The sequence below is a fragment of the Stegastes partitus genome, unplaced genomic scaffold (assembly GCF_000690725.1).
Source record: "Stegastes partitus isolate 25-593 unplaced genomic scaffold, Stegastes_partitus-1.0.2 Scaffold63, whole genome shotgun sequence".
NCBI lineage: Eukaryota > Metazoa > Chordata > Actinopteri > Pomacentridae > Stegastes > Stegastes partitus.
Genome location: NW_007577794.1, coordinates 1,039,718 through 1,058,926, shown reverse-complemented (window position 1 = coordinate 1,058,926; position 19,209 = coordinate 1,039,718). Strand labels below are relative to the sequence as shown.

General features: G+C 40.0%; 1 protein-coding gene across 1 annotated transcript in view; it reads right to left on the bottom strand.

Annotated features, from left to right (window-relative positions):
* ank2a (ankyrin 2a, neuronal) overlaps window positions 1-19,209 on the bottom strand; it is a gene marked incomplete at its 3' end in the record, with an annotated part of 57,845 nt that overhangs the window by 37,441 nt on the left and 1,195 nt on the right. Inside the window, exon 2 of the mRNA XM_008276033.1 lies at window positions 326-427. Coding sequence (XP_008274255.1) covers window positions 326-427 — 102 coding nt within the window. The remainder of the gene's footprint in view (window positions 1-325; window positions 428-19,209) is intronic.

Genomic DNA, 19,209 nt, shown 5'->3' with positions numbered 1-19,209 from the left:
CAATTTCATTTTACTTTCATTTATTTGCTCAGAACCATCATTTACGATTGATGATGCATTTATTCAAAGCTATGTGTACATATGTAGGTTTACTCCGTTAAAACAGATAAAATATGTTCTGTTATAGCTTGAGATCGAGATTAGAAGCACTAGGTGTTTGATTTGATTTCATATATTATGTAGCATAAGTTGACTGTAAGAAGGAAGAAAGATACTATGTCTAAAGGAACAATTTACAAAGAAACAACTAGCAAAACAACGAATAACAGCAGAAATAAAACTGCTGAATGTAGTTTGTTTCAAGTCTGGTAGAAAGTTTCCTTACCTGATTACAGGTGCTGATGTCTACTCCATTCTTCAGGAATTCAAGGACTTTGTCGATGTTCCCCGCTCTGGCAGCCCGCAGGAAACTGGTGTTACTGTCGGACTAGAGAGACAAAAACAAAAATTAGGATAAGATTTGAAACAGAAAAGAGGCATGTTTTCAGTTTTCAGTTTTATTAAGTGGCATATCTATCTTTGATCATTCTGGTAAAGGTGTTAAATTAATAAAGATAAAAGGCATTTAACATAGAAAATGTGTTGTTGTTGTTTGTTTGTTTGTTTTTAAAAAAAATTCTACTCTAATTTTGGTAGTTTTTACTGATGGAACATTAAGTGCTTTCCCATTTTTCTGTCTTAAATTTCATGATTTACAAGTGATTTTTCCTCCCATATTTTTGTTTCAGCTCTATTTATGTACACATCTGAATGAAAAAATATTTTTTATTGAAAAGCTAATTTACAGGGGTATACAAACTGTTCCTTGGTTTTATGGAAGTTTTCTTGAGTGGTTTGGCAATTCTAAATTTAACCGTCAGACATCAAGGCTGCACAAAGCAGCTGTAGCGCACACATGCACACTGACATTACAATATTCCTGACCCTCCCCATTCCCCTAAGACCAAGTCTTCATACTAGAATTTAATCATCTATAATATGGGGACCTGCGTTTTGTCCTCACAATGTATATCCATTGAATTTAAAGTGTCACATTGATCTCCCTCAAAAATGTTGACCTACTTGTGGTTCTCTTTAAAGGTTGTAACAGAAGAACAACACTACCCACATGGCCTTTTCCTCTGAGCTGGATTCAATATCGACTGTAAATATTCCTCAAGACAACCTGACCCCCTTCAACATTTCACTGTAACATAACTCATGGCAGCCATAAATACCTCTGCAAAACACTGTGAGTTTAGACCCCAAATTATATCTATGTATGTCTATATTATAAAGACAATATCAGTATCAACCCTAATTTAACAGTAAAATAACCTAAAGCCCGTTCGTCCATTGTGCAATTTGTCTTTAAAAAAAAAAAAAAAACTATGACAGCAGTTTTGCAGTTAAAAAAATAAACTTTACTGTCAAAGCTGACAGCAACAGCATGACAAAAATACTATAAATTTTGAACTCCAGAGAAAATAAAATCATTCGAAATCTCTTCCAAGTAGTAAGAGTGCATAAAAGCACACTGACTACAAATACATCTTGAAATCAGCTGGGGAAAAGAACTGAAACTATATTGAAATATAGAGTATAAAGTGACACATTATGATTATTTATTTGTATATCTTCAAACATATACACTGATACTAAAATGCAACGAATATCAGACAATAATGTAAGTCCGCTGATGAATTTAATGCTGTACATATTGATGATTTAATTTTCTTAGTTTAATATTTTTTGGTTTGGTCAAATAAATGTGAAATGTATTTTTTTGTAATGGAAAACAGCTTCAAAAACCTCAATATAGTTAGTTTACAATGGACTTCCTGCTAGAATAATAACCTAAATGGTTAATGAATAAACAAAATAGCTGTCAAATATCTTTTTGACAATCACCAGTCAGTGACTGATGATGACATTTTGAGTCAATTAGGATGATCCTTCTGACGGACATGTACTGTTTGCACAAAGGTTAGGTAAAAAATAATAACATACACAGATATAACGTGCTTACTTAATTCCATTGTGTTTTGTAACTGTGTGCCACAATAGTTGCAAACGACTGCTGACAGCATTGACTTTAGCGAGCGTTGACAAGGTTTTGACCTTTTGATAACGAGGTTAATGGCGTTAACGCCTCACTCAAACACTACTGAGCATTCACATGTTCAGCAGAATCAAACTCCCCGCTGTGTGTCAGAGACAAGGCCACGCCCCTGTGTGGTGTCAGAGGTCAAACCCCTAACATGAGACGTCACCACACACATACAATCAGACCACCAGCAGCAAGATTAACACGTTTCTCTGAAAAAGGAATTAGTACAGCAGGAATCAGAAGACACAACAGTAATTTAAACAGCAGAATCTCATCTTTTCCACCTCTTACCAGTAAATCATTAACTTCAGATCCAGAACCAGCAGCCTGGTAGTAGTCAGTCTGCTGGTTTATGTCATTGTCACTCCCGGTGGTCTTTAAAGCTTTATCTGATCCACAGACCTTACATGTTGCTGCGTTGCCCATGGTTACAATCCAAATCAGATTATAAATTCGCAGCTACACTTGAATGTTCTGATCTTTCTTCACACACTAGAGGGCTGCATCGGAATATATGGTCCACCAAATCCTTTCTACCTTCTCACTTTGTGTCTTTTCCTTGTGTCCACTTTCCTAATGATTGGCTGCATCCATCAGTCTCACTTTGCATTAAATCTGTCCATATCTGTGGTCCAAATTTACATAACATCACGCCAAATCTCAGTTTTTTCTATATTACCACTACTATATCCCCTCTCTGCTCCCTCTGATCCTTTGCCCAGCCAGAACTCCTCCGCCGTGAACACCGCTGGCCCAGTCCTGCCTACTCTCCCTCAAGTGCTCTTCCCTCCATGTAGGATAACAACTGCAACCATAAACATTTAACCCCCGCTGTCTCTCCTATCTTGGCTATTTATATCCATCAGGACCCTCAGTCCCACCAAGTCACCAGCCCCTTGCTGTGTGTGCCCAGGGTGTGGGTGGGTGACAGCTGGGTTTTGGTCGGAGTGTTAGACCACAAGATCTGCCGTGCTCTCCAGGAACACCATGGGTCAGAACAGAGAGACACAAGTGCAGCCTGAACACAGTAGTCAGATCAAATGTACCTAATTAACAATCTCAGACAGAATCCATTGTTTGTCATTGAACCACTAATTTTTTGAGCGATTCATTTAAGTTTTGCACCATCATACCTGCACTCACGTATTCTGCATTTCACATAACAAAAGCACTCTTCGTGCTGTTTAGCTCTGCTTTTAGGTCACACTAATTGTGAATCATGTTTGCAACACATGCATGTTAGTGTGTGTATGTATAGTAAGATCACTCTGCAGGGTGGTCTAAAGTTACCTTACTCATGAGAAATAAGTCACAGATCATCATGTCCACATTCACATGGTATCACATGGTGCACTCAGAAAGACACTACTATGAGTCAGTATATGCTTTTAAGTCTCTTTTGAGTGTGTTTTCACTTGTCAACCATATTTGCACGTCTTGATCATCTGTTTGCTAAGCACACAGAGAGAGAATGGATTGATTGGCAACCAGCTGTAATCTCTGTGTCTGTACAGGATTTGTGTAGATGGACCTGCAGTCAGGCATGAAATAAAGAATACTGGATTATACACTGTACTCTGTCCAAGTGTATACTTACACTGGGTGAAAATCAAAACTCTATTTAGCACCATGAATGTCTCATTAGCATCAGCATGTATGTGCATACCAGGCCACTTATGAGGATTTGGGAACTCTGTCAAAAACATTTTTTTTTTTTTAGGAAAACTAGTTAATGTTTATGGTAAATGGTCTGCACTTATATTTTCTACCTTAGCGCGGTACCCAAGGCGCTTTACAATGTGTTTCGCATTCACCCATTCACACACATTCACACACCAATGGTGTGCCTTGCATGGTGACAGAGCTGCCATGCAAGGCACTAATCTGCCATTGGGAGCAACTTGGGGTTCAGTGTCTTGCTCAAGGACACTTCGGCATGTGGGGGGGACCAGGGATCGAACCGCCAACCTTGCCATCAGTAGACAACCCGCTCTACCACCTGAGCCACAGCCTCCCAGTATAAGATTTTTAAAAAAGTACACAATGCTCTGAAAATAATGGACTCATTTTTACCATCCTCCATGAACATTATCCTTATCTAACACATTTGTAGCCACAGCAGCATGCACAGTCAACCACATCTGTGCAACCCCCACAGTCCACTCTCACACAATGTCCTAAGTCCAAAGCTTACATTAGGTTCTCACGGTAAGCCCACAAGAGAATAAGTCTGTAACAAAAAATAAAGCACAACACATGACATGTGTTTTACCAGACGCTTTCGCTCAGCTCTTTCCCGCTGCCGTCTCCTCCTCTCCCTGGCCTTCTGCATGGCCCTGTACTCTGGATGCTGCTCAAGCTCACGAGCTTTCTTCAGATGGGCTGCAGCGTGAGCCATGGTTTCACCTTGTTTACCTCTTTCTGTCTCAAAAAATAGTTCTACTAGTTGTAAAGTTTCACTTGGTAATTTTCATTTATCCTGCTCCCACCCAGAATACGTAACTAAACTCTTATCCTTGGCAAAAAATAAAAAATAAAATAAAATATTGTATAAATTTTAGAAAGTATTTATGCCTGAAAAGATGAAAAAAAAAATTGGCTATTTTTGGGGGAATATTTTCAAATAATTAAAAAAAACAAAAAAAAACCAAAACCTTATGGTGCTCAACAAAACTCCTTAACTTAAAAGCTGTTGATTATTCCTCTCTTCCCATCGGCTCTTCTTCAGTTTTTCTTTTCTTCTGTCTCATGTAAGATCAGCGTCCAGACTTTGTCCCTCCAAAAAACAGAAAACAGCAGCTGGATTTTTACACTGTCCCACGAAAACACGGGTCCTCGCATCTACATACAACGCCAAATTAAACCGAACCCTTCACATTCATGTGCACGAACATATGACGTGGGGATGATGACTGAAAAGGGCTGATGAATGATGAGAGTAAGACCCGTCCACTCTCTCACCACATATCCTAACACACACTCAAACAGACACACACACACGGAAAGACCCCGTCCAGATGTACGTGAAAGCTGCATGCGAACAGATGTGGCTACAGAATGCACTTTGTGTGTGCATATGAGTGTACGCAGACAAGTGCACGTGAGTGTAATTGTGTATTTGAGCTGCAGCCCGAGGAAAGTGTTTATCGTGTAAGGGGTTTAGGAGGGCTACATGCCAACAGCCAGCTGACTGCTACAGCCGCAGCTACTTTCCCTACCGCTGTGAAAATACTTTCCATTCTGAGGGACACACGAGGGGAAGACAGAGTTAATGGGTGAGGTGAGGAGGGGGGTGCAATGGATTAGAAGAGGAGATATGGAGGAAATAAGGGAAATAAAGACTTTTAAAGGATGGGCAGATATTTTATTTCACTTTGTGCATGTGCAGAGATTCAAACAAACTGATCAAAACAGTTTTAAATTTAGCACCATCATCCATAGCTGGGGGCTGCACAGTGGCCTGTCACCTCACAGCTACAAGATCCCCGGTTAGCGACCCGGTTAGGATGCCTGAGATCTTTCTCCATGGAGTTTGCATGTTCTCCCTGTGCAGCGTGGGTTCTCTCTGGGTTCTCTGGCTTCCTCCCACAGTCCAAAAACATGCTGATGTTAACTGGTGATTCTAAATTGTCCGTAGGTGTAAATGTGAGTGTGCTTGATTGTCTGTCTCTAAGTGTAGCCCTGCAATAGACTGGCGACCTGTCCAGGGTGTCCCCTGCCTTCACCCAAAGTCAGCTGGAATAGACTCCAGCCCCCCCGTGACCCTATTGAGGATTAAGCAGTGTATAGATAATGGATGGATGGATGGATAGAGCTATAGTTGGCAGATAATGTCACACAATTAGTTGGGTTTTCAAGGACGTTTCCTTTATTTCAAACTGATTTCCTTTACTTCCATCCACTTCTCAGACAAACTTGTTAAAAGTCAAACTGTTTGGAGCTGCTATACCATTTTTGTACTTACATTGTTATAGAAGCAGGCACTAAAAAGATACTGATGGTCTTCTTGTGTTTGCTATTGTGTTACTCTTAACACCTGATTTGTGGGTTCATAGATGTAAGTGGATATAAAGACATTCAGTGGAGTTGCAGTTGCAGTGTGATTTCATTTCTACTGTACTGCAACCTTTAAAAATAACAGGAAAAGCAGGCAGTGAAAAATTAATGTAATAAAGGTAATAAAGCAAATTAAAACAACAAGCTGCAAGGATGACAAAAAAGAGCAAAAAAAAGACAAGAAACAGGGTGAACTTGGGTACAGGCTGTCCTACGGTGAGCCAGCAGAGAAGACGGGACGCACCACTTAGTAGAGAGGGGGACCAGTGGGCACAGAACAGCGGCTCCCAATCACCTGCAACTTACAGGCTTCCCCCCACACCAGGGAAAGTGGGTCGGTCTGAATCTCGACTGCACTGCACCCTCAGTACTGGTGGCTGATGGAATATAATTTGACAGCTCGTGCGTGTGTGTGCGTCCGCCACACGCAGACGTGTGTCAAGGTCTCTCTCTGTCAATGCCGCTAATGTTAGGAGTTTGAAATTTCAGCACCAGGGACAGGGACACTATCTCACACCTCTATTTCTGTTCACACATTCTGCCTGATATGTTTTCGCAGGCTCAGTCAACAACAACGGCATCAGCAGCATTTCTTTCTGCTCGTAATCATGAATGGGACAGATATGCTGAATCACTCCACACTGCAATAACCACCTAAAATGTTTTTACCCTGTGCTGGTGCACCGGCGCTGAGTGCTTCATTTAGTTCCATGACAGTCCTGCTGTTGGGGAGGATTTCTGCAGATATTCTGCATATCTAGCACTCTCTGCTGGTGATACAGAGAATAAGGCAACTTTTCATAGTGGATCTCAGATTTAACCCAAAAAGTAGAAGAAGTAACAGGGTATGAGCACTGTGAAAATGACTACAAAAATGAAGAAAAACTGGAACACGTATAAAAACTTCAGATTTTTGCATCATGACTCACTGAAAATGATTATTTATAATTTTTTGCAAAATAATTCTAATTTTGCACATGCAATCTAGCTCTTTTTAGGGCAAAGGACAACTCAGTTTGTTGTTAAGAAAAACAGGCTTAAAACAACTTTTAAAGATCAAAAAATAAGTAAAGAGTGATGGAACAGTGTTGAAAAATGACGTAGGTCTCAGCTTTGTAAAAAATTATGTACACCAATTTTGCTGTTTCTTGTGAATTTATATGATGTTTTTATGTCCCAGAATTGTTACACTTACCATAACTTTTTGTAATTTACATCTGGCATCCAAAAAAGGGCTATATTGCACTTTTAAAACACAAAAAAAACCCTCCCCCATCACATACACCATACCGTACACACTGCAAGCAAATTTAAACCTCTTAAAGAAACAACCACTGTATTGCTTGATGTCTTGAGTTTCAGATTTAACAGACAAAATCTATAATTATTGATCAGCACGTCAGTTGATCCAGTAACAGTGTTCTAACAGTCATATTTCTACAGTTGCTTGTGCACATAAAGTATGCCTTTGTATAAACTGTTCAGTGTCTGTGCATCAGCAAAGGCTGATCAGTGACCTCTATTGATCCCTCATGCAAGGTAATGTGGATTAGTAGAATGCATTATAAACTAACAAAGAGACTGTGTGTGTGTGTGTGTAGGTGTGTGTGTGTGTGTGTGTGTGTGTGTGGGTGTGTGTGTGTGTGTGTGTGTGTGTGTGTGTGTGTGTGTGTGTGTGTATGTGTGTGTGTGAGTGTGCTTTGTCCATTTAAGTGTCAGATTACATTGACAGAGGACTCCAAAGGAAGCTGATGTGAGCTCTTGTTTCTATTGGTTTAGTGGATCTCGCACATGGGGAGGGGTTAATGGTCTGCTTTCCATTTTATAGATCCAAAGGCTTTTATTTGGCCCATTAGGATTTCATGATAGACAGATAGAGGAGACACAGAGACCAGCATCCCTGCATGATCCTTTCCAAGAGCTTCAAATTGTGAGTGTATGTGGATGCAGGTACACGTGTTGTGTACACAAACACACACGCACATTTACACATGTATGTTTGGAAATAAAATCTGGACTGGAGACGGACAAATTCATTTTACAGGTTTCATATCATTCAGGTTTCACTTGTTGTTGTTTGTCCTTTAGGGTTCATTTTCCTACAACATACAGTGTGTAAGTACAATTCTACTGGAAAAAAAATCTCCAAAGCATCTTAATGTAAGGAAGGGAGTTTTAAAAGAGGGCTTGCCTTCGATTATCATTACCAGACAAAAAATGTGCAATTTTGACAATAGATAAATTTTAAAAAAAGTCTACTTTAAAGAATTGTCTATATGCAACTTGCTTATCCTTGCAAGCTTATTTTTCACATCATAGGGACTAAATTGAACCAGTTGTACAAAAAATATAACCAAAATTTGCAGTTATTTGTTATTTAAAGTAGATAATTTGCAGTAAATGGGGAAAAAAAATATACAAAACTTGTTGGCTACTTTAATTTATCTCTTCTCCTGTAAGCTCCTGGTTTTGCTGTTACTCGTGCTGTTGTTTTGAATACTACTGTTGCCACTATTGTTTATGATTGTTTATGTGTTCTAATGGAGCTACAGTGCTGACTAGTGAACTTCTGCTAGTGATGAGTGTCTGCCAGCAAATAATGCATCTGAGAGTTAATGGAGGGAGGATCTTTCTGTTTCAAACAACTCATTCAAACTTCTTGAAGCTTATACATTTTTCATGACAGCAATTTTCAAACCTCCTCCTAACTGCTCTTTACTGAGAAATGCTAGTTTTCATTTGTGCTTACATTCACTTGGTTTAAGTGGTGCATTACACTGTTATCCATAAACTGTTACGCTACCCTGGTAAGTGAGTGTGTGAGGGACTTAAACATCCTGCTGACACTAATACAGCATGTGACGTAATTCTCTTTTACTCTACCAGCAACCACTGGGCTCGACGCTGGTATGATTTTTTTAAAGAGGTGACTGGAAGGTCAAAACCGAAGAGACAAAGTTGCTTGCAACACTTTAATAAATTTTCCATGACTATCGTTTCAAGTGCATCACTAAACGGGTTCTTCTAAGGAGACAAAAACTCTCATACAAGAGACAAAAGAAGCGATGACAGCTTTTCTGCTGAATACAAATTCAAGATGTTCTTTTCCAAAGAAACTTTGGATCTCATTGGTAAAGTTAGGCTCTATTACAGAGAAAATGAGGCCTAAAAAAACACCAGGAAAGAAATACATTCTGTACATTACTACCTTTAAAACTACAACTTGTCATTTTTAGATTTGTATAAATAGGTTAAACAAACTTCATGAGGTGAAGAGATGCTTTGTATGTATATATTCTGGCTCAGGATCCAAACTTAATGCACAGACACAAGAGTTATGTAGAAATGGATTTCTAACTTCAGCACGATTGCTGAGAATGTGTATTTCCCAAAATAGTTCTTTTAAAATGTAGAACTCTATTTTTTGGTATGTTTTTAGTCTGTTAGTGAACCAAGGTAAATGCCACAGCTTTGATTTACTTTATGAAAACAATGGATTCATAACAAAGGCTAAACTTTCAGAAATCTAAAGATACATTTTTGTACAATCTAGGGCTGCACAACACATTGAGGTGAATATTAACATTGCAGGAAGCGCAATGTGAAGTAAGGCAAATTAAGTCAAACACAACATGCTAAAACTTTTTTTTTGCTGCTTAATACAAAAGGAAAACTCATACAGTTCTCCTTTTTTAATGACTAATCTACAATCATTTTGTGTTTTAGAACACATTTTACTATTTTGCAATTTAAGGGTTCTTAGACACATTTTTTAAACTACATTAACTCTGTGTGCACAGACAAATGAGCAAGAAACAGGAGAAAAACACTGAAAAGCAAGATTTGGTTGTAAAAGAAGCATAATGTCAGTTGTATGAAAGTATTTTAGGTACGGGAAGAAGGAAGTCAAAAATAGGTACTCTGTTGGCAGTGTCTTACTGATGTTTTTATTTCTGATACAGATGCTGCAAAAGCACTGCATTACTTAAATAGGAAATGGTATTTGAGCAATGCAGTGAAAATTCCTTTATTTTTTCTACATAGCTATTACATATTGCAGAAAAACAAAATATTGCAACGTCAATTCTCTACAACATCTTGCAGGCCTGTTACAATCTATCCTCTAGACATCACTAACCCCACACTGAGCTCATGTGCACACAGAGACACAAACTGCTCACTGTTTCTCTTTGGGGTATTGATTCTACACTGCAGCTGAACCCTGCACCGCATGACGGTAACACAAGAAAATCAACACTGCAGTTTTACTACCTGCCTGATTCATGGTATGCTCCCTGTTTGAAGAGGTTCTTAATGTAAGTGGTGTGTGTGTGTGTGTGTGTCTGTGTCTGTGAGTCTGGCCAGCTGCAAGAGCGCAGATAAACAATGACAATACAAGGGTTTTTTTTTCACAGGCTTTATGACAACAACAAGACACAGTATTGCGGGCTTCATATATCTTCCAACAAGAAAACAAAAGCTTCAAAAACAAATGATTTAGCACCTAAAAGTTGATACTGCTGTAGGTAGTGGCTAATGTACTAGTCTATAAACTACGTCTGTTCTGTTTGTATCCACGTAACAGCCTAAACAAAACACAGAGCAGCGTCAGAAATGTATTGGCTCACAGACATTATTTAAATGTCAAGTCATTTTCAGGCCTCTTTTACTGCTTAAGAAAAGGTCAGAGCCATAAAGTGTACAACACACACACACACTCCCTTCGTCTCTGTTTCTCACACAACCAAATCACGTAGAGTCAAATTTAATAGCAAGTGGACGGAGCAGGCGGTTCAGACTCCAGACCAGACCACACCCAAACACAATGAGTAATGACACTGAGACTTTGGATGGGAGGGGCTGAAAAAAAAGGGATGAGAGGGAATAGAAAGATGCACCATAGATGAGATGTGTAACCTTGATATAGTCACATGATATGCCCACAGAGAGAGAAAGGCAACTAGAGGAGGAGAGAGTCAAGAAGACCACACCCTGTCGCATCTGGAGCACTACCACATCCACGCCCCATCGTATAGATGCACAGAAATGGACGCATCTGATTTGTGACTCAGCTCATTTACCAGTAACATGACGTGCTCCATTTGTCCTTCAGTGTTACGCTCATATTCGCAACCTTTCCCTCATGCAGAGATAGACAAGTAGCAGCCCTACAGGCAGACAGCAGCGCTGCATGAACTGATTGCGAGCAGCTCTTGCTTCTTTTTTTCCCTTTTTGCTCCATTAGGCCACAACCTTCAGCATGTTTTTTTTCAGGGCAAAGTATGAGCTCTGAAGAAGAATGTCCAGAAATGCAGAGTAAGCAGCTGCTCGGGTCCATAAATTCATTATTCACTTCCTGTAACCGACGCCAGTTCATGAGGTGTTATATCTAAAAGCTGTAAGTAAAATGCCTGCAACCACAACTGATGTCTGGTGCTTCTGTGTGACGCAGGAAGATCGGTAAGATACCTACTACCTTAGAAATGGCCGTCAGGCTAATTTACGGCTTTCCCTTTTTCACTCTTTGAAGTGCTGCCCAAGTCCCTTGAGAACACATGATGTCAGCTTGCTGTTCCCATTAATTAGATGAGAGAGGGGCCTCGAGCCCACTGGAAAATAAATACTACTCTCAAGTGAAACTGTCACCTCGCTGCAGATGTTATCAATGTTAAGTAATATCAATATTCCAGACATAAAGGTAAAAATATTCTGAAGAGGCCGGTGCGTTAGTAAAATACTGAAAAGCATTTTCAAGCCTTGCAGTCTGATAGATGTGCACACAAACTGTGATTAAAGAACTATACAAGACAGACTATGAAGCTACCCATTGAGACAATAACTGCCTAAATCAGTTTTTATCTTAGTAAGTGTAAGGATGTGGGAGTTAGAAATTGTTACTGCCACAATGTCCCAAATTGACTTCTGAGAACATGTTTTCTGAATATGAGGCACAACTGACTCGACTACAAACTCAGGTACTGTGGTAAAATGATGCAAATGGCGATTTGTGTGTCTTTAAATCTGACTATTCTCTTGAGGCCTTCAAATGTTGCATGCAGTCAAAAAAAAAAAAAAAAAAGAGGGTACACAGAGAAACACAGTTTTTGTTTTACCACTCTGTGAGTTAGCATTGCTAAAAGGCTGGCAGAGTGTATCTCCATCTGACGGCTGATCTCATCCAGCATCAGATGACAACGGGTATTGAGGCAGAAACTGATTTTACCTCCAAGTCGAATGTAATATGAATAATGAAGCGTGTGACCTAAAATTTGCTGCAGCACATAGTCATACCAGGAATGCTGAGTGATGCTGTCAGACTGAGGAAAAAAAAGAAAAGAAAACCAGCAGACTATTAGTCAGACACACATCATAAGACTGTGTGAGAAAGGGACAAAAATTTTTTTTTAAAAAGATAGCAGTAATAGTAATAGTTCGGTCACCTTTTCAGTCCGTTTTGGGCTGTAACCACACATGATGAGATCAGAAAAAGAAAATATCACAAACTCCACATGTACAGAATTACTGTGGATAAGAGTAGGGGCATAAAACAGACACTGAAGTGACTTTGCAAACTAAACTGTGCTCCGATTCGCCAACTGCAGGACTTAGAGGTGGCGTCACAGCATCTTCCTGCATGCAAAAAAGAAAAAAGCTGCCTGATGTTTTGCTGCCATATATGTGTGCGTGAGGTTGTTTGCTATTCTCAACAACACAGCAAAAAGCTTTGATGTGGGTTCCTGTGAGAAAAGCTTCAGTTACTCAATTTAAATATGATGCGAGAGTCAGCAGAGACATGATGGGAGGAGGAACATTAGGACAGAGCTGACAGGAGAGAGAGAGATGCAGCGCATTTACATGTAGGTGTTTCAGCGATGCTTCTGAGAAGTCCATTGATCACTAACCACACCCTGCTCTCTCTCCCCCTTTCTGTCTCTAACGGGAAACAGCATTATAAGGCCATAATGAATAATTAACATCTAAATGCCTCCTACTGCCCCAGTCCAAAAACACCTGCCCTCTATGGAGCAAAGGGTGCATCTTAAGTAACATATTTCTATGATATTTCTCATATTCTGCAGCTGTGGGCAGTTATTGCAGTATTTTGACCCGTTCTTTTTTGATGTACAACCTTTCACCTAAATGAGAAAAGCACAATAACGATGAACTATGACTCATCAAGTGATGCTATCTCTGCCCTTGAAACATCAATCAGGGGGAAGATATGCCAGAGAGACACAGTGTGTCAGATATAACTAGGACATTCCATCTAGTTATGAGGTACCATGATGACCGAGAAGGACGGTCCAGGATATGGAGTGTCAAGAAGTTGTTTGTAACCAAATATAGACATTCTGATGCTCCATATGGATTTTGGATCTAGGACAGGAACACCAGTGCTTGTCTCACCACCGTATCACCATGACACAGTGTGAAAACTCATACGAAACCCAGATAACATTACATGAGTGTTGCTTGTATATTGCATCATAGCTTGTAAACAAAGTGGCTCCTTGGTATTTGGAAGGCCGAGGGTCAAGCCGAATATGGACAAAGTGGGATATGGATCTTTCAGAGTCAGTTCTTTAGGTTCAACTTTTAATGCTGTGCCAGTCCATCCATCCATCCATTATCTATACACCGCTTATTCCTCACTAGGGTCACGGGGGGCTGGAGCCTATCCCAGCTGCCTTAGGGCGAAGGTAGGGGACACCCTGGACAGGTCGCCAGTCTATTGCAGGGCTACACTGAGAGACAAACAACCAAGCACACTCACATTCACATCTAATTTAGAATCACCAATTAACCTCAACATGTTTTTGGACTGTGTGGGAGGAAGCCAGAGAACCCGGAGAGAACCCATGCATGCAAACTCCACGCAGAAAGATCCCGGGTGTCCTCGACGGGATGCGAACTGGCAACCTTCTTGTTGCGAGGCAACGGTGCTAACCACTGATCCACCATGCAGCCCCAGTTTAGGACAAAAGAGATGAAAATATTTGTTGATTATTTAGTCACTGACAAAAAATATACTTTAAAAACTAGGTAGCGAAAAATTCCCATGAGCTTTCATTGGAGCCCATTGAGATGTATTCTACTAGCCTACCCACACATGACAAAGAGAAGCCCTCACATTTAAATAGCTGGAACAAGTGCATGAATGGCTTTTTAAAAAAAAGAAAAAAAGAAAAAAAGAATAAAAAAAACGATTAATTAATAGTGGATGAATGGATTTGTTTTCCTTGTGTCTGCCTGGATTTTCTACAGGGGCTCCAGCTTCCTCCCACAGTCCAAAGACATTTAGACAATTAGTGATTCCAAATTGGCTGTGGGCGTGAATTTGAGAGCGTATGGTTGTCTGTCTCTTTGTTTTAGGCTCTGTGACGGACTGGCGACCTGTCCATGATAATACTCCGCCTCAGCTGGGATGGACTCCAGTGCCCTTCGACCCCACTCTAAAGTGGGTGTAGCAAGTGACTGACTTATTGCTGAACTGCCTAATCGATTCAGATCTACTATGTCAACTCTGACTCCGGAATTTTTGGCAGATTAGTAGATAACAAAAATATTAATTAATTGCATCTGTGGATAATTTTCTACTCCATCCTGCCTAAATTTACATTTGCGTATGCAGTACCTTTCTGCAGACCTGTATTACAAAACTTATGGTTCTATGCAACTAAAATGTATTCTCATGTACATATTAAAAAAAAAAAACATTTTTTCCATGAACTGCAACAGTATGACATGGTAGAAAAAGTTACTTGTTTAAAGCCACACAGTCTACATTTGGAGGTAGTAGCACAAGTCAGATCTAGGATTTTTATCCAGTAACCATTAATATTATTATAGTTAGGTTTTGGTAGGTTTAGGCAACAGAACTACTTGGTTAGGATTAGGAACATATTATAATTTGGGCTGAAACTGACCCTTAAGCTACAAGTTACAAGCTTGGTGATGTCCACTTTGTCAACTTTGACAGGTTTAGGAAAATATCATGGTGTGGGTTCAAATGCAGTCCTTTCACAACATGTTTGAAGCTTTTTTAAATGTTCAGGTAAGTGTGTCCTGGTTGGCTAAAAAAGCAGAGACCGAAAATTACTAAAATAAATGGCAGACATACAACACAAACTTATTTGTGATAGATCAAAACAAATGCATTTTGGGAGAAAATTACTCTCAAAATTTAAATGTAAACGCACTTTAGATAAAGGAACGTCATTTTTAGGAGACGAGGCTGCATCAAGCTGATGGTCTGATATACAGAGAGGGGGGCAGTGTAATGGACAGACATATCCTGCTGAATTGTGTCTACACAGAAATGATTCTGAAGCAGTGCAGTATCAAGGCAGCATTTCACAGGAAACAACTATAAATTCTTAATGGTGTTTGGTAACCTTCAGTAGATGTATAGAGTGGTTGCATTGTGGTCATTTACAAGTTTCTATGTAAGCCTTTATAACCAGGCACGTGCTCTAACAGCTTTAGTAAATACAGATATGGAATACTCTACGTGAGTGTATATGAACCTTAATTGTGCCCACAAAGAGCCTGACTGGTGCAATGTTTCTATTGGACATCATGCACTGGAAGACAGTCGCAGTCAAGTGTGTGTTCATGTAACTGTTCTGGAGTAATGTAATGAAGGCCATGGCTTCATTATGACTCCCTTCCTGCAGAGTCCCATCATACCACTCCCAGCGGAGAAAGTGTGACAGACAGATCGGGCAGGCAGATACAGAGAGGCATAAGAGATGCAGACAGAGGCGGAAAAGAGAGAGATGAAAATGTCAAAGGCTGCAGTGTAATCTGACCTCTTGGCACATCAGGACCTTCGTTTAGGGACCAGTGGGGAAAAGAGTGGGGCAGACAGGGAGGGAGGGAGGGAGGGAGGGAGTTATTTTGCTGGGAAATGAGAGATGGGTAAGAATGGGAGCCAAGAAGACAAGGAGGAAAACTAGGCTAAAGAGTCACACCTCCCATGTTATGGCAGTGAGAGGAAGTGAGGCTCTGGTGATGGAAAGATGGATGACAAGCTGAAAAGACAAGGTTGGGGGGGGGGCTAGTGTGTTGCAAGAGGACCTGCAAAATAAAGAGAAGCAGGAGCTCAGACAGCAAGTTTACATAAAAGAAATCTTCCTGGCAAGCACTGAGTAAGAAACAGGTGAGGCTGTCTAAATCTAAGTTGACTCTGGACATGAACGAAATGTGTTATGTACTTTTATTTTCTGCATTTGAATCTAAAGGAGGGCATCATGTCTCAACTTAAAGGTTCATATATTTCCATGATCCATACCAGACTGCAACAGAAATAAATCCAGCCCCGAATTGATCTCTGCAAAGCGAGCTCCTGAGTATCCGCTATTCAATCACAGGAAAGAGGTCTGGCACAGACGGAGAGTCGACATATTATGACGCAGCCTATGCATTGTTCAGATAGAGGAGCGAGCTGACTGCAGAGAGCAATCATTTAGCACCAGCCCAAAGCAGCGACACAGGTCCAGTGCAGCGAGCACAGAGACATGGAAACAGAGCCTCTTGGCTACGAAGAAGCTATTTCTCCTCCAAGATAATCACACAAGAGACAGGCAGTATTTTTAGACCTGCAAGTAAGCTCTTAACATCACAGTGTCCCTTTGTCATTTTCTCTTTTGGGCCCACGTATGTACATCCATTACTGCTGTGGTAAACTCAACATTGAAGTTCACTGAATACTGCATCCTTACCTATAAATCTGTGTTTTGTATCTGTCACACTGTTTATCTATCAGAAAGTCCCCACCTGCTGAAAGAGCCAGTCCCACCAAATTACAAAAAAACATGGTTTCCCACTTAACTAACACTTCACTCATCTAATGGTGAAGAGTCTCTGCAAACCAATACAGAGGAGTTGAATGAAAGTTAGAGCACTGACATTTCTAAGAATGCTATTTCAAAAACTCAAAAAATGTTCTGTTAATGCAGGGTAATCTAGAGACATTGCTGTGAATAGTGTTGATTGCAAGGCACTGTCAGCGTAAAAGGTAGAAAAGGTGAACACGATTCTCAGCAAGGTTTGAGAATAATGCTGAGTAGCAAGGTCACTGTTTCTGGAAAGACTCTTTTCTGTTGAGTTGAAAACACAACATCAAGACTATCTACAGGATTAGACACTATTACATAGAAGAGACACTACAACTGTACTTTTTGTCGTAAAAGTCTGATGCTTGGTGATGTATTCTTTCTTTCTAGCCAAAATAATCTACCACAAGTGACCAAAACATATTGTTTCATACACTGACAATAACTACAATGAACACAGGTAATGTGGCGTGTGTTGCTCCGAGTGAAGTACTCGCTCGAGTCTGCAGCTCTCTGAAGCTTCTTAGCTTCTTAGTTTGTTGCTGAGTTTTTATTTCATTTTCACTGCTCTCATCAAATTCCAGCAGCACCAGATATGTTTTCAGCAAGAAAAGCTTTGAGAAAGCCCACTCAAGCAAAAGCAGACAGAGTAGCAGTTTGCTGGTGAAGACACCACACTGTCTAGCAAGCAGGAAACTCAGAAGTTGGAGGAGACCAAAACAGATGTATAAAAGTGTAAAGTATTTGTCAGGTGGACAGAAATATGACTTCAACTAAATGTTAATGTCATTACTGTCTATTAGATTTGTTAAAAAGCAATCAGCCTCAACAACTTTATACATCACTATCATGTAACAGTTAAAAAAAAAAAAAAAACACATTAAAACTAAACAATTTAGCTTTCAAGTCCCTTCACCAACTGACTGCCCACATAGGTGTTGACATTTATTTTGCTCGATGAGACTTGTGTGAGAAAATTATTAAATTATACTGCTGACTCAAAGACAAACTACTTATCTCCTGGATACACTGTACAATAGAACACAGCCTTTTTTAACCTGCAACATTAGCAGCACAGGTCTCCTCAGCTTCAACCTGCTATGTGTGTTTGACCACAATAAGCATTAAGCAATGTTTAAAATCAGAGTGCTACCTCTCTTCATTTTTAGTATTTCTGTCCTCCAGGCTCTAGCTGAACCTGCAGTTTACTCATCACTAACAGTAGGTTCCAATCTTGGCCTGGTGGGAGAGAGCAGAAAAAATTCAAAAGCTCAGTCAGACCAATCAGTAGGAGTCGCTAGTGCAGTGACAAGGACATGCGTATTCATGAACCGCTGCCAACTTGGAGGCACTGCTGCTGGGGACTAAAAATGGATCTCTGCAGGGGTAAATAATTATTCCCCCTGCATCACCCAGGTGCCTCAGAAACAGTGTTCAGCTTTAGCAAATCTGTACCTTAAACTGTCTAAAAACTACTTTCTGCCTTTAGGGCAGATCAAAGAAAGAACACATTTACTCTCTTTGGCCTCTCATTTGTGAGATTTATACTTCTGAAAAGTGAATATAGAGGCGTAAAGTGAAAGTATGTGACCTCTAAACAGTTAGCAGAACTCATCCTGTTATATAGCTGCCAAAAGAATTTCCAATGGCAAAAAAATATTCAATTCAAATTCAAATTCAAAAGGCAAACAGGATGATTTGAAATTAAAGCATAAGTTTGCTTCTGTGTCAAAACGAACTGAAGATTAGCTCACGGGATCATAACTGAAGAGACGTGTTAATCCAGGTTACTTTGGAGAAGTTGTAATCCCTCGCACTTGACAGAAATGAATAATCTTCTTTCTACTTCTATTACACAGCTCATCAAGAAGAACACAAACACATGTTGTGCAAAAGTGACAATTCTGAGACCAGTGATTAATCTGCTTATTGTCTTTCTACTCAATCTGAATCACATCAACAAAGAGCAAAACCGCAACATTCCCTGGCCGAACAATACAAATTTTGATTTTACCACATTGATAAAAGCAACACTCCTAATTGCATTCAAGTATCCAATCACAAATGCCCCACCCTAAAAGAAAAGCCTAAAGTGTGTGTCTTTGTGTCTCTCTGTGTATGTGTGTGTGTGTGTGTGTGTGTGTATGCAGTCCATTACTGAAATCACATTAGCCTCAGAGAGTGCACCGAGACAGGAAACAACCCTCCACCATCTCCTGACTTTCA